Source organism: Scardinius erythrophthalmus, assembly GCF_964197995.2.
Source record: "Scardinius erythrophthalmus genome assembly, chromosome: 3".
In the NCBI taxonomy this organism is placed as follows: domain Eukaryota; kingdom Metazoa; phylum Chordata; class Actinopteri; order Cypriniformes; family Leuciscidae; genus Scardinius; species Scardinius erythrophthalmus.
In genome coordinates this window covers 17,122,377-17,139,701 of record NC_138223.1, presented here as the reverse complement: position 1 = coordinate 17,139,701, position 17,325 = coordinate 17,122,377, and the positions used below count along the sequence as shown (strand labels likewise).

Here is a 17,325-nt window from a genome sequence, read left to right as displayed (position 1 = left end):
ATCTAAGGCTGTGGCTGAAGTCAGTTGTAGTTCTTGTGTTTCTCTTTCTTTCAGTGATTCTGCTTGTTAACAGCAGGTGTTCATCATTAATGCTCAATCATAAGTTAATTATCTCATTAACTTCAACACCGCTTTAACTCTGTAGTGTGCACACATATGAACACTGAGCAGTGTTAATTTAACATGGGCGTTTTTCTGTGTACTATTACATAAATCTTACCTGTTTCCTTTACATACGACTGACAAATATAAATCACATTCAGTTTATTAATACAATTACATAAATCTTATCGGTTTCATTTAGATATGACTTAAAAATATGAATCATATTCAGATTATTGATTGGTTTATGTTAAAACTATGTAATCCAAATGCATGGAAATTTGTTATGCAATTCAAATACATAAATCTTATTTTTAGACAAAAAATTTTTTTTGAGTGTATTTACCAAGTGTCACAGCTACTTTTGGGGTTGACCGCATTTGTTTTGACTATTTGTCAAGATTACATTTCAATAACAATCAGGAATAAAATCCTACATAGGCTCATTGAAAAAATGTGCCTCTGTCTACATTTTTGCAAAACTCAAAATGTCAAAAAAGTACTTATACCATGCAATGCAATTCACGTCAGTTTCCATCTGAAATTAACACTAGTGGCAGTAAAACAATGACAACTTTTATTCCTTTTTGCTGAAATTATGATCACATGGGCAGACTTTTTGCAGTTCCTTGTACAATAAGGCTTCAAAACCATGCAATTTACCAAATTGCATGACTACACGTATTTTACATACATTGCATACGTGTTGTGAAACATGCAAGAAGCAACATATCATTTATGCAGTAATGTTGCCACAGGCATGTTTATTTTTTTTTCAATGAGCCTGGCTTGATAAAATCTGATCACATTATAATAAATAGCATTGCTTCATTATCTCAAATCATTCTAAAAAAAAATATTTTTCTGTATTTTGTCTGGACAATTGTGCCTTCTAGAGAAAATTAACTCTATGAAAGGCAATCCTCTCATTCCTAGAGCCATCGTAAATGAACAATATGATTTCTCTCCCTCATTCACAACTGTAAGGCCTGCCCAATCGGTCCAACAACAGTTTCCGATAAGCGGGTGAAGGTTTGCTGTATGTTACTGTCTTTTCCGGGTGGCAAAGTAATTTAATTCCAATTCAGCTTTTATCTGACTCCATTTTATCACGACCTCGAATTTAGTTATTAGTCATTTATATAATAGTTTACCAAAACATTTGATTATTCTATCGCGCCAGCCGTTAATATTACGCGGATCTCACGATCACAAACTCGCCAGTCTGATCGATAATCAGAGATTATGGCTTAAGCAGTTTAACAATGCCGCAACACGCTTGCTATTGTTAAAAAGTACCCATGTAGCCCCCTACAGTCACCCATATAACAACTTAGTTAAAGCCCAAACAATAACCAGAGGTTATGGCTAATACATTAAGATAATGCCGCTCCAAACGCTGCTATTACCCCAATAGTATTTGTATCTAGCCCCTTATTTGAGACTGCATAACAAAGTCAAGCAGTTAGTCAGGAATCTTGAATCCCACCAGATGTGCCTCATGCTCTATCTAAAATGGGATCTAGTATGTACTTAACCCTGAACGCAGATTTGCGGAAACAAATAATTTCACAGTAATTCAGAATAAAATCAAATGTAACAATTTATTATGTCAGGTCAATGTACAGTATCATGCCAATTTCATAATCAGTTCAAAGATAATCAATACAATAACATCAAATGCTCAGAGATAAAGTGTAAAAGATGTACCTGACTCAAGAAATACATGATGCTGAGTGTCTGAGAGACACTCAGCATTATGGGCCGATCTCATTACAAATCACCCTGAGCCTCTTGTGCTCTTTCTTTAAATACCCAGACCGAGACAGAAACTTCTTTCACATGGAAACATTTGCTAACAATGGGAATTTGCATTCAGAGTTTACACCTTTTGAGAGCAGGATGCCATTTGCCTGGAAGGCACACCCTCCTCTGTAAGCAAGTTATCTTTAAACTCTTAAAAACTGTATTACCTTTTGGTTTACTTCTGTGGAGAATGAGACCTTTGTACCAGTCGCGCTGAGACATTCCAAATGATACCAAACATGTATAGTGTTGTATGATAATTGTTCACATAAAACCATATAGATTTTTGGGTGAATTTCAGGTGATCTCAGCATGAGAGAGAGAAGGAACGGGGAATGGGGGGTCAAAGGAAAGAGATGTAGATTAGGATGATGCTTAGGTGAGACTTGCGTCTCGAATGGTGATGCTAATTTCACAAGAGAGAATTCAAATGTTTTCCTGTCCTGCTCAGTTATGCCGCTCAGCAGCACATCTTCCTCAAGTCCTCATTGTTCAGACATCACCCTGGAAAGCAAAAACAACAGCAGAATTATTTGAAATTTAAATAGGTTGTTCCAGTTGCATGGCAGGTCACGCTAACAAAAGTTTCAGACTTCAGAGCAACAAGATAACGACATTTCAATGGCTTCTAGGTTTAATGTCACATCCCTTGGTCACATCAAGCAGATTTACAACTAAAATAACAGCTTGGAGCAGAGTAGGAGCAGGTCTATGTCTTGGAGCTTGACTTATAATGGCCTTTCTGACTTGATAACTTGCATTAAACTGTTTGCATTTGGAACGATCTGTTCAAGGCTGCCATCCTCTGGTGCACTCCTTCAGACTTCCCCTTTTTTGTAGCATATATTTAGTTTCACTTAAACAATACAGTTCTACAATATTTCTAAGCAAAACTCAGAAGAAATGAAAAAATATATTATATTATATTATAGACACAGCTAGATACATTACTTATGTTTATTCATTTCACTGCATGATTTAAATGAACATCATAAAAAAGCATATGAACATTTCCATAAGGTTGTTAAATTGTTTTCAGCACCCAAGAGTGTTTTAAGATGAGCAATAATGTTAGAATTTGAATATAGTAGAGTTTTGCAAACCTCATCTGGATATTATTTACTAGAGTGAAAGATTCCATGATGAGAAACATTACCATATTAATTGCAAAAATGTCCAGGCCCTCTAAACATGCAAAACGTAAGCATATTAAATATATTTGGTAAACACATAATCAGCTTAAAAGCAAGGCAAGTGTGAAATTTCATGAAAGACACGTTCATAAATGTGTAAATGCTCACAAATGGCTCCAAATGGCTGATGCCAACAGTGAGTTTTAGTTGTTGAAAGGTGTTTCTATCTGTCTGAAACATTCCTTGGCTCTAATTCACCTTTATTGACCTCATCAGCCATAATGCAGGATTTTAGCCAACTGAGCACTTAACCATGAAATTAAGCTGGATAAGAAATTTTCCACTAAGGAGCTGCTCTGATTATGAACCCAACATCCAGACCAGTTGCTTTCCAAAGTGCTAAATTGATTTTGAGACAGACCTTGCACAGATGATCACCCATACATTGATTTGAAGGTTCACCCAAAAATGAAAAAATAAATAAATAAATTGTCATAAATTACTCACCCTCATGTTGTTCTAAACCCGCCAGACCTTCGTTCATCTTCAAAAATTTGTGTTCCGAAGATGAACGAAAGTCTTATGGGTTTGGAACAACATGAGAGTGAGTAAATAATGATAGAATTTTCATTTTTGGGTGAACTAAAGCTTTAAAAAGATTATTTGACTTTGTGGATAAATATGATCAAAGATGTCTGTAAAAATAAATCTGCATTGTTTATCCTTTTGATCTTTCATTTAAACAATGAAATGGCCAGAATTATTGGCACCATTTTATTAAATACTTTTCGCAACCTCCTTTTGCCAAGATTTTTTTTTAGTTTCATCTGACCATAGAATCTGGTCCCTTTTGAAGTTCCTGAAGTTGAAGTTGTCTGACAAATGAAAATGCTGGAATTTGTTTTTGGATGAGTGAGGATGATTTTTCTTGAAAGCCTCCCAAACAACATGTGGTTATGTAGGGGTTGTTTGAGTATAATTTTTCTAGGCTTTCTGGCCCCAAGACTCAACTAAACTCTGCAGTTCTCCATCTGTGATCCCTGGAGAATCTTTGGCCACTCAAACTTTCCTCCTCACCTTGCATGTACAATATAGACACACATAATATTATATTAAACTGTTTAAATATTTTAAGTTATTTAAACATTTTAAAATAAGATGATTAGAATAAAAATATCAGCACAAGCCATACAAATATATAATATAAAACTGGTTCATATGTACTCATCTGTTTTGGTTCTAAATTCTTTAGTGTTGCTTAAAAACATGAAACTGCACGTGACATTGGGAACAAAGTGGATCTGTTCTTTTCTTGGACGTGGAGAAATAGTATGTTCAAAGTATGTGTTCCAGTACATAAAATATGTGCAGCGCACATTCCCTGATCCTATCATGATGTCAGTGCCGAGCAAGCCAGTGTGTCCGCAGAGAGAGGCAGCGCCCCAGGGAATACGCTCACTAAAGCACACTGGGACACCTGAGCCACAGAGAGATGTTTGGGACAGAAACTCCTCATTCCTCCTGACTGATCTGATCTGTGAGGATGAAACAAACATCATTTCTTCCTGTTGTTTGTACTGAATTAATCAGTGAAAACACACAAACAAATTATCAGAAATAGCTGAAAGGTTGTTTTATAATGATGGCAGTCTGTGAACCTGAAAAGTGGCAATGCAAGATATAAAAAGGGACAAATGAAATGTATAATAGTTGTGCCTAACACACTTTTTTTTTTTTTTTTTTTTTTTTGGAAAGTGTTTAGGGTCTTCTACCAAAATAATAAAATATTTTAGAGAGGGAGTAACCCTCATGTTGCTTCATACCCATTTATCTTTCATTCATCGTTAGAACCCAAATGAAGATATTTAAGATATATTATTTCAATATTCTGTCTCAAACATGCATGCTTGACATGTCAGAACAAACGTCATTGATTATGTAGACATTCAATGGACAAAATGATGAGAGAATATTAAAAATATCTTGTCCCAGCCGGGTTCGTCACTTATTGGGGTCCCCTGTAAACATTTCCGTTGTGTTCTGCAGCGCGTTTCTGTATATGGTGGTGTTGTGAACTTTTGCAGCGCATTTCTGTATTTGGTTGTGTTGTGAGTATTTGGAGCTCCCATGTGTTGTAAAACTGATGAAGATGATTTCTTAATTTGCAGGTGTTTTTCTATTTGCATGCGTTTTCTTCAGTTGCAGCGCGTTGAGCTCTCTCGGCCACCGTAAATAAGCTACAACACAATGGAAATAAGCCACAACACAACCAAATAATGCCGCAGCACAACGGAAAGAGGGCTGGAATGATACACATGATGCCTAAGGGAACGTCTGCCAATTCCTCCAAGTTGTTAAAACGTATAATTTGTATTAATTAAAATGATGTATTTCCGTTGTGTTGTGTCTCATTTCCGTTGTGTTGTGGATTAATTTTGTTGTGTTGTGAACTTATGTTTGCCTTTTAAATTTTGTTGTGTTGTGCACTACTGGGCCACCGTACTTTTAAGTCCAAAGGCTTACTGTAATATAAATCCCTTCGTGTATGTGTGAGAAGGAAGGAGACCGAGGTCGGCTGGCTGAGACTCGTGGGTATTTTATTTAACTCAATTCGAACATAACAATCGCGCCACATGCGCTTTCAAAAACTCAACACACTTTCCAGGATCAAACAGCTCTGTAATCTCTGTCCACGATCAGCTCACTGCTCTGTCCGGTTCCCACGAGTCCTCAGCCCTCTCTCCTCGATGACTGTGAGAGCCTTCCTTATATGCGGTCTCCCCACGCCAATTACTGCAACGAGACACAGGTGTAAGTCATTTTGCACTTGACCCACTTACCGCCGCTCCTCTCCCCGCTCTCTCTCTCGTCGCAGACCTCGCTGAACCACGCCCCCCTTGCCACATACCCCCACCGCCCGACTCAGGCCGGGGAGCCATCCGGCCTGCAGCCTCCCTCCCCCTCCCCCTCCTCCTGGAGAGGAAGTCGGCCACAGCCATCCGTACACCCGGCCTGTGGATCACCTGGAACTTAAAAGGCTGTAAAGCGAGATACCAACGAGTGATCCGCGCGTTGGTATCCTTCATGCGGTGGAGCCACTGCAGGGGAGCGTGGTCCGAACAGAGGGTGAATTCCCGATAAATAAACCTTCTATAATATCCCACCAGCCCCAGGAACTGCCTCACCTCCTTTTTGGTCTTAGGCCTCGGACAGGTTGCAATTGCTGCGGTCTTATCAATTTGAGGACGCACCTGCCCATGACCTAAGTGGAAACCCAGATACTTTACTTCCAACCGCCCAACTGCACACTTCTTCGGGTTGGCCGTTAGCCCCGCCCGTCTCAGCGCCCCAAGAACGGCCCTCACATGCTCCATATGCCGCTGCCAATCATTACTGTAGATGATAATATTATCCAAGTAAGCAGCGGCATATGCAGTGTGGGGCCGCAGAACCTTATCCATAAGGCGCTGAAACGTGGCCGGTGCCCCGAACAGCCCGAAAGGAAGTGTCACAAATTGGTGTAATCCAAACGGCGTGGTGAAAGCCGTCTTTTCTTTGGACATGGGAGATAAGGAGATCTGCCAATATCCTTTCGTTAAGTCCAATGTCGAGTAAAAACGAGCCGAGCCTAACCGATCAAGCAACTCGTCAATCCGCGGCATTGGATATGCGTCGAATTTCGACACTGCGTTCACCCTGCGATAGTCTACACAAAACCGCACGGAGCCGTCCGTTTTAGGAACTAAGACTATCGGGCTCGCCCAGTCACTGTAAGACTCCTCGAAAGCGAGTTACCTCGAATTACCACCCCCGGCTCTGTCTCAATGTGGTGCTGAATCAGATTAGTACGACCGGGCAGGGGCAAAAACACATCTGCAAACTCAGATTGTAACTTCGTAATGTCAGTGAGCTGCGAGGGCGAGAGGTGATCCCCTCCCGGGGCCAGAGCGAGAGATTTCCCTTTGATGATCACCTCTGGCCCGAGATCTTCCTCTCCACTCACTGCCGTCGCAAGCAACACTGACTCCTCCTCACTCCATTTTTTAAGGAGATTGAGGTGATAGATTTGTCGTGAATCGCCTCTGTCCGTTCGTATTACCTCATAATTGAGATCCCCTATTCGCTGTGTGACCTCAAAGGGTCCTTGCCACTTCGCTAATAATTTAGAGCTGGAAGTTGGTAGTAACACGAGCACTTTATCTCCCTGTGTAAATTCTCGAAGCTTAGTTCCCCTGTTATACAGCCGGCTTTGTCTGTCTTGAGCCTGGAGCAAATTCTCCATAGAGAGCCGCCCCAGTGTATGGAGTTTTGCTCTCAGGTCCACGACATACTGAATTTCATTTTTGCTATCCGAGCGTCCGTCCTCCCAAGATTCTTTCAGGACGTCTAAAACCCCACGAGGCTGACGTCCGTAAAGAAGCTCAAATGGGGAAAACCCCGTGGAGGCTTGCGGGACCTCGCGCACAGCAAATAAGAGGGGTTCTAGCCATTTGTCCCAATTTTTCGCGTCCTCTCGTACGAATTTACGAATCATTGTCTTCAACGTGCGATTAAACCGTTCGACCAGCCCGTCCGTTTGTGGGTGATAGACACTGGTTCGTACAGATTTAATGCCCAATAATTCGTACAATTCGCTTAACGTGCGAGACATAAACGCGGTGCCCTGATCCGTGAGAATCTCTTTCGGGATTCCCACGCGGGAGATTAAACGAAACAGTGCGTCCGCCACACTTTTAGCGGAAATGGTGCGGAGCGCCACTGCTTCGGGATATCGCGTTGCGTAGTCAACTATGACCAAAGCGATGTCCCCGTGCGGATCGTTCTAATGGCCCGATGAGGTCCATACCAATTCTCTCGAAGGGGACCTGCATAAGAGGTAAAGGGCGCAAAGGCGCTTTTGGGGCGGCCGGGGGGTTCACCAACTGACATTCACGACACGACGCGCACCATCTGCGTACGTTCTCGTGAATGCTCGGCCAAAAGAATCGGGTCATTAGACGATTTAATGTGGAAGTCATCCCCAAATGCCCAGCCATCGGATTACAATGCGCCGTCTGGAAAAGCATTTCCCGACGGCTCCGTGGTACTAACAATTGGGTTGTATCTTCCTTTGTCTGAGTGTCTTGGGTTACTCGATACAACCTGTCCTTAATCATGGCAAAATAAGGATAGGAGAGCACGCGATCAGGTTGGAGGGGCTGCCCATCGATGGAACGGACCTGTTCAAACGCATGTTTGAGCGTCTCATCTTGCGACTGTTCCAGGGGAAAGTCATCGCGGTTGGAGAGATTTACCCTCACCATCCCGCTCGAATCCTCTGAAACAGACCCGCTAGGTCCAGGCACAGCCTCTCCCACCTGAGTGCTTGCTCCCCTTCCCCGCCCTCTCTTTTTCCCAGAGACATCCGCTGTCAAAGACCCCAAAAATTGTTCAAAAGCTGGCCAATTTGTCCCCAAAATTAACGAATGCCGGAGGCGCGGACTAACTGCCACCTCCACACAATGATTTTGTCCCCTAAATTTAATAGTGATGGCTCTTAACGGGTATTCCACTATATCCCCGTGCACACACCTCACCTTAACCATGCGGCCCGTATCCAATGCCCCGGATTGTATCAGGCTTTGATGGATAGAGGTCTGGTTACAACCAGAATCCACCAATGCCTGATAGGTACACCCCTTAATACTCACAGGTATCTGGTACAACCCGGCTTAATCGGGGGCGGTCTGTGGGACGTCCGGGATCCGAACCATCGTCCCCACCTCCATGACCGGGCACCTATCCACGAAATGGCTCGGATCCCCGCAACGCCAACAGACCGGCCCAGGTTTTCCCGCCGCCCTAGTGGCAGAAAGTGGGTCCAGTGATTGGCGTGGGGAGAGCGCAGCAGCCCCATCGAGTCCCTCCTGGGACCCCGGCCCTCTGACAGGGCCTTGCGGCCTGGCTGGACCCTCGGCTCCAGCCCTCCATCGCGGGGATGCCCTTGGTGGCCCACTGAAACGGGTCCTGGGGAAAGGAACAGGTTTAGGGGAAGGGGTAGAGAGAGGAACAGGGGGAGAGAGAGAGAGAGAGAGAGATAGATGGCAGGGGTTCGCCGACCCCGGAGCACGCCGCCATCTGGTCCTCCGCCAGTTGGATGGCCAGATCCAGCGACGCCGGTCGGTGGCACTGGACCCACTGGGCAGTTCTCTTCGGCAGACGGGAAATAAACTGCTCCAGTACCACCTTGTTGATGATGTCGTCGGCGTCGCTTCCTCCGGCCAACAGCCATTTGCGGCACGAGTCCCGGAGCTGCTGCGCCAGGACAAAGGGTCGGCCGGCTTCCGCCAGTTCCAGTGAACGGAAGCGCTGTCGGTGTTGTTCAGGGTTGAGGCCGACCCTTTGGAGAATAGCTCGTCGTAAATCGGCGTACACCAGGAGGTTCTGGACGGGCAGTTGTTGAGCAGTCTTCTGGGCTTCCCCCGACAGTAGTGGAATTAGGCGCACCGGCCAGCTGGTCTGTGGCCACTCACATGCCTCGGCCGTTCGTTCAAATAAATCCATGAAGGCCTCGGGATCATCAGCCAGTCCCATCTTGTTCAGAGGCATGTGAGCTGCTGCGGTGGCCGCGGCGCCGGGGAAAGCCGGCTCCGCCCGAACCCCCCGGTCCAGCCAGCTCCGGAACAGCTCGCGGTCCTCCTGCTGGGCTTGCATCATGACGTGGAACCGTTTCTCCTGGTCCGCCCGCAAGTCCAGCAGGGCTTGATGGTTCTCTTGATGCAGACCCGCGAGCGATGTAATGATGTCCGCAAATGGCGTTCCCGATGTCACTGGCGGAGATTGCATTTCGGCGGCGGCGTTCTCCTTCTTCCCGGGTTTTCGGCACCAGTGTAATATAAATCCCTTCGAGTATGTGTGAGAAGGAAGGAGACCGAGGTCGGCTGGCTGAGACTCGTGGGTATTTTATTTAACTCAATTCGAACATAACAATCGCGCCACATGCGCTTTCAAAAACACACTTTCCAGGATCAAACAGCTCTGTAATCTCTGTCCACGATCAGCTCACTGCTCTGTCCGGTTCCCACGAGTCCTCAGCCCTCTCTCCTCGATGACTGTGAGAGCCTTCCTTATATGCGGTCTCCCCACGCCAATTACTGCAACGAGACACAGGTGTAAGTCATTTTGCACTTGACCCACTTACCGCCGCTCCTCTCCCCGCTCTCTCTCTCGTCGCAGACCTCGCTGAACCACGCCCCCCTTGCCACACTTACACATTTAGAAAAATTGTGATATAACAGCATATGTTTACATCACATTTCTTTTGAAAAAATTAGCATTGGATGTTTGAGCGAACTCTCCCATTTCACTATACTGTTATCCTTTCAGTCAGAGCAAAAGAGGGAGCTCATGGACAGAAAACAGGAGTTATGTGATTAACTCTTTCCCCACCAGCTTTTTTGAAAGAAGTTGCCAGCCAGCGCCAACATTTTTGGTTATTTTCACAAAAGTTGCATGGCCCCCAGAATATTTTGTTGTATGAATATCTGAACATGCAATATATCAAAAGGAAGAACAGACCCTCTGCTTTTAAACAAACAAACTAAAAAAACTTTTATTCAAGCTTCATGCATTCTTTTTTTATTAAAGGTATAGCGGAGGATGTTTTACTTCCTGGTGGGTAACCTAAACTGTTGATCCTCCTAATTGTCAATCATTCTGGTGAATCAATCAAACTTTTCAAAAAGTGGAGAGGGCGGGTCTTATCTAAAATTTGGAAAGATCCTCCGCTATACCTTTAACACTTGAATGTGGGTAAGTTTCATAAAAAAGCAATATTTTGAGCAAAAAGCTGAGAAAATCGTGTTTTTGTTAAAGACTATGTCTAGATTGGATTCAGAACAATGATCAAAACAGATGAAGTAGATCGAGTTCATCAACACTGCTAATGCTTGCACAGTCTTATAGCTCGTCCTGGGTCGACATTTGATTCAGTAAAATTAGGCAGTTTTGATTTATATGCCGTTTAATGTTGAGGATCACGTTATATTACATATGCATCTGCTTATACATGCTATCGATTGTTTCTGCTTCTTCTTTGCCAGTGTTTTGATCAGGAGATTCATTACTCTTTTAGAAGATGTGTCATAGCGCCCCCTACCGCATAACAGTGAAATCACGGAAAGCCGGAAATTGCTACTTTTCCAATGCCCACGGTCAGTGGCAGGGAAAGAGTTTAATGAGTTAACCGGAGTGTATGTAATTATGACATATGTGGATCCATAAGTCCGGTATCAACAAAGGCACCGGGAAAAGACAGATGAAACATGAAACCAAATAAAACACAATTATAATCATACATGATTTGTCTAAGTTCTTCAAGCAATCTCTGATATTTTCCATAATCATATGTGTATTTATTATCGCAATGGTTAGCATAAGTAGCCTTTAGAATCACGTATAGGCCTACATATATTTCTGCCTCATACAGTGATCAGAATAATTCATATCGGATCTCAACTGAAACACTTGCTGAATCTGAAAGTGAGTTTTGAGCTGAGAATTGTTTTAAATGTTTATGTTTGCTTGTAGCCTGATATGATAACATGACCCTGTCCTGACTCAGGAAAAACTCCACCCTTGTTCATGACCACTTCTCAAGCCCCAGTTGGCCCACTTTGGAGTACCAACTGGGGTAGTCAGTTGGTACTCCACTTTGGAGCACCCACAAGATAAGTGTGGGTATCTGCAGGTTGCTGAATGGGCTTGATGAAAGGAAGAGGTGTGCCGAAAGGTCTTTACAGTTGGTTGCGAAAGCTGCCTGTTAGGGTATCGGGTAGGGTTAGTTTCTGTTGTAGCGTTTCAACCTTTCAAGCCAGAGAAAGCCTTGGAAGTGACAGTGGAAGCTCGACTGGCCCTGGCATGCACTTGCACGCTCGCTTTTGGCTCGACAGTTGAAGCGCAGCTAATTATAGATTTTAAAGCTGTGTTTGTGTTTAAGTATAGTTAAATATTCATAATTCCACACAGCTTTGTGGATGAGTAAAACAATTGTGGCCAAGTTTAAACTCTGAATGAACTATTTTTACATTTTCCCTAATGAGGATCATTAACAAACAACATTTGGAAACATTTGTTCTAATTATCAATGCAGCAAGTCTGATTTCAGCCTGTACTGTTAGTTTGCCTTTTGTCATTTGACGATAGTCTTCCTTATTGTGATGTATATCCCAGTGAAATGGCTTCTTGAGCAAGAAAAAATGTAGGAAGAGACTTAATTGTGCCCATAGGGAATTGATTGGATCATTGTGGTGCTCTCATGTGAATGACAGGTTGTTCCACCCTCATGGCACTAAAGCATCAGGGAAGAGATGTCACTGCAAGTGGGAGGGAACTACGACAGGAGTCATAATGATTCATGCATTAATAACAGCAGCCTGTTAGGACCTTTTAAGATAAATTATTAGTCTATTTAGTATTTTCTATGTTTGATGAGGAGGATCAGTGAAATTAATGACAAACTAATGTAATGTGTATGATGAAGCTGCTGATGTCAACAGTTTAGCCTAAATTATGACTAATAAATTGTTTAAATGTATTTCAAAGTCAAAATATATATTTTTTATTCGTATGGAGCCTGATTGATTTAGTTTACCCCTAAATATTAATTAATGCATTAACTATCAAACATGTACTAACATGTTTAAGGCTGCTGTTATTCATGCATGAATCATTATGACTCCTGTCGTAGTTAAGGATCGCTCATCATTGGTTCATGATAGTTAATATATTCACTAATCATGAGTTCATGTTGAAGTAACTATTAATTCAGGTATTAGTACATGATTATTCATGCCCTGTTATTGTAAAGTGTTACCATATATATATATATATATATATATATATATATATATATATATATATATATATATATATATATATATATATATAGAGCGCAGCAGTATTCCATTTGATTTCATGGTGACTTTAATAACATAGTAGTGTGCTTCCTATTGCTTTTGAGAAAGACTGGTAGTGTGCTGCTTAAAAAAAAAAAAAGCTTAAAAAAAGCTTATATTACTCTAAAATCTGCTGTGGCACCACATATGAACCTACCCTATAATACAGCAGAGAGGCAACTTTATAGGCTAGAGAAATATAGCCGAGGACCATCTACACCTCGGAAAAGAAATCAGGTGGAGCTTATGCAAGAAGATGTCAACACACATTACTCATACTAAAGAGGTTGACTCACAATGACCTTATTCAACTTATTTACATTGGTAAATGTACATGTGTGCACCCTTGGCAAACCCCAGCTGTGTGATTGTGTTATTGTGTTTACTGGCTGTGTGTGTAATATGTTTGTCTCTTTAGCCATCAAACATTTTAATGTTGCTGAATCTGATGTATGTTTTGTGTGTTCAGGGATGGACGGATGTGTATTTGAGCTGGAACCCTGATAACTACCCTGGTGTTCAGACCCTGCGTTTCCCATCCAATCAGATCTGGACACCAGATATTTTGCTCTATAACAGGTAACGGAACACATTCACATTTACATTTTTCTGTTTTCTTTTAGCCTAAAATACTCTGTTTCTTCTTAAACATAACTTACTACTTAATAAACTGCCTTAGCCTAACAATGCAATAAGCCACAAAAGGCTGTTAAGTGATTTTACCATCTACACACACACAACATATGCAAAAAGTGGCTTATTGCTTTTATAAGACAACAGCAACATAAAAATTATCATAGACACTAATCACTTAAGTGGTTAGAATAAAATCTTAGGCACGAAGATTTTATTTTTGGTTGCCAAGAAACATACATTAGCATGGGTTCATGTATATTGGATGTGATCAAAAATTTTGAAAAATAGTGGTGTAAGCAATAAGCATTTTGTGGGCAAAGGCTTGGCTCAGGAATATGCAATAAGTAAATGGAATGTGCAAACACAATTAAATTTCACAGGTACATGACACAGGTAATTATCTATATATCGTTGCTTTCGGGAGAAAACCTTGCATGTCCAAAACCGCTACTTTTCAAGAAAAACTTTCTTTTTTTTTTTATAAACTCTGTGTTGTCAAAGTTGATACTGTGGCTTAATATATGGTCAGACACTTGCATGTGTCATTATATAATTAACATTCTTCCAAAATCAAGCTCTAAAGGAGTTTCAAGGTTTTTGACCAGCAAATGTCAAACATATATGTTTTGTCCATCATTATAACGGCTGTAACTGAGGCAGTAAGTGCAATCGCAAACTTACAGGTTATAAAGTTTATTGTAGCTATGTAAACACTCCGTTGTTTCTATCATTTGGCCAAAATCACGTTATAAAAAAGAAGTGCTTTGCATAGGCTATATAAGACATGTATTGGCAGTGACTCGATGACAAATTCTAGGCTAAGACACTCTTCTTAGCTCATCATAACATAAAACATTAGCATTTATATATAGTCATTCTTGACAAACAAACAGTTCTTCATTTACCCTTGCATTGAAAACAAGCATAATGTCAAAAATCAAGATTGAGGCGGGTGGAGTTATGAGGTTTACAGACAGTTTGACGATCCAATGGAGTTACAAGGTTTATTCTCAAGCTTTTTTAATACTTTTCACTGGTTAAATATTTGCAAAACCCACAGACAGATGTAAAGGGTGACCAGTAGTAATGATTTATGAAAAAAATAATAATAATTGCAAAATATGGTGATACAAGGTTTCTGACTTACAGTGACGATATGTGATGTTTCACAGCACCAAACATAGTCTTTCTGTGCAGTTTTGCAGAATTTGCAGAATAAAGAAACAGTTCATTCAGTAATGAAAATTCTGTCATCATTTACTCATCCTCCAAACCAGTATGATTTTCTTTCTCAGGTAGAACACACAGTAGATATTCCAGTCAATCAAAAGGCTGCAGAAAAACATGTCAGATTGCAACAATAAATTCGAAATTCCAACAATAAATGGCGTTTTGACGCTCTTAAATGTGACAGATCACTGTAAAGCCTCAGTTCAAGCAGCTGCGCAGAGCACAAGTGTTTTCTTCCACTTCAATACAAATTACATCTAGAAAAACATGCATGAATATCAGAAGGTATGTTGAAAGATACAGTACAACTTACTGAAATCTGTATCATGACTCATGTAATCACTCAATCTGTGTTTCAACCACGGAAAGACGTCAATAAAACAGCTTGTGAACAATATCACTTCCACCGTCGGGCTGAACGGTTCTAAGAATGGTTCCAGTTGTATTTCCAGTTGTATTTTTGAATTCTCTGTACGGTTGTCTGACTGTAAATATCTGATCAACCTCCTTAATGCAGACACCATTTACATCTCATATCGTCTGTATATTATTGCGTTAACAAGGCAATGACTGATGCATTTGTATTACATTCCAAAGAGTGGCCGTTATCAGCCCCAAAGTGGAAAATGAAACCACATCTGTACCTACTGGTCCGAATAGGCACGGAATGGAACAGTTAAGAGAAAGAGAAAGAAAAGAAAAGAGAAGAACACAGACAGAGAAGTTAGTGATGTGAGAAGAGAATCGCACCCATCATTAAGCTGCTTATCCATAGATCATCAACTCCTGATGATGGCAATCTCACACTTCTGAAAAGAAACGAACAATAAAAGAGATTCAGTTTAAACCTTTTTATTTCTTCTAACTAAGATAGATGAACAGACGACAGACAGAAAGCACATCTGAACGAAAAGGTCCATATTTTTCTCAGACTACTACACATGTGTATGTCATCAAACTCTATTTAAAAGTCTGGATAAATAGACCTTTTTGTTCAGTCACACTATATATTAGGGTGTCTTGCATCCTAAAAATGTTAGGTAAAATGTACTAATTGTGTTCATGTTGTATTGCAAAACACTTGAGGTGGAATACGGGTTTATGTTATTTATTACGTTATTTATATATTTAGGGATATGTTTCATGGTATGGTTAGGTTTAAGGGTTGGCTAAGGTGTAAGGAAAGGGTCAACAGTGTAATTATTGATGTAATCACAGATATTAATTACAGCTGTAATTACATGAAGGTGTCCATGTTACAGTGCTAGTATACATTTAAGTAATAATAATTAACTACATGTACTTACTATAGGGTTAGGATTGGAGTTGGATTTAGGGTTAGTTGAATTTTTGCATAATTATAGCTATTACTACAGTAACGACATGTAACGTGTAACGAGGACACTGTAAAATAGTGTTTCCAATTTTTTTTAATACAAGTAGAATGTAAAAACATGTATTTACACAGTAAGTGCATTGTATCAAATTATTTATCAAACAATTAAATGTTACTAAATAGAAATTAAAGTGGGACCCAGAACAAATGGCGACTCTACAATGTGTGCCGATGTACTCTACATACATAACATATGTATTATGCTTAGCAGTCGAGTGTAAACCCCAGTGTAAACACCCTCTCACTTCACACTTATTGCCCCCTCATCTGTGATGTAAAACACGCTGTGAGTTTGTGCATTGGCCATGTTTGTATGCACTGAGAGAGGACAGATGCAGTGTTATGTATTATTTAGACAGAGCTTAGAGGTCAGCTTCACTTTCCCTACCACCACCCTCTCTTTATATAATGGACTGCACTGATTACAAAACTTCCACTCCCCATTTCTTTCTTTTCTGTTCTTCCATCACAGTCATTTGTGGTATTCAGCAGTAATGCATGTTTACTTCAAATTTATAATTGTTCAGTGTTGCCCTTTAGTCTCTATTGTTGATCGTTTGAAAATATCTGTGTTTGACCAAATAAAAATTCAAAAAATATTCCAAGCACTATTTAAATAATAAGTATTTAATTATATTATAGTAGTTTTATTTTATTTTATTTTATTTAACCAGGGCCTCATTTTGTTTTTATGGGCCTTTCACATCACAGTATAGTCAGTAAAGGTCTTGGGACTGTGTTCATGGCGTTGTCTTAATAAAGAAATTTACAATAACCTCATTTACTTAGCTTTCCTTTAGATCATTCAATTGCATGGCTATTTTATAAGTGGCATAAGTATGCCCGTGAAATGATCAGGGCTTATTATATTTGGACTGAGTGCAACAATAATTAAAAATGAGCTTTCATTTTGTTGCAGACCTGCAGCTACATATTGTGTGCCAGATTTTGTGTGCAACACATTTATAGAGCAGACTGCAGCTGGATGAATTTATTAGTGACTAAATTTATTAGCGAAAAAAAAAGCTGGACTTGAAAGACAATGTAATAAAAAAACTGTTGGTGCATCACTAAAAACCTTTCACTA

General features: G+C 40.8%; 1 protein-coding gene across 1 annotated transcript in view; it reads left to right on the top strand.

The window, feature by feature from the left end:
- Positions 1 to 17,325, top strand: part of chrna8 (cholinergic receptor, nicotinic, alpha 8) — a gene marked incomplete at its 5' end in the record, with an annotated part of 97,981 nt that overhangs the window by 43,892 nt on the left and 36,764 nt on the right. Inside the window, one exon of the mRNA XM_081361042.1 lies at positions 13,446 to 13,555. Within this exon, the coding sequence (XP_081217168.1) occupies positions 13,446 to 13,555 (110 nt within the window). The remainder of the gene's footprint in view (positions 1 to 13,445; positions 13,556 to 17,325) is intronic.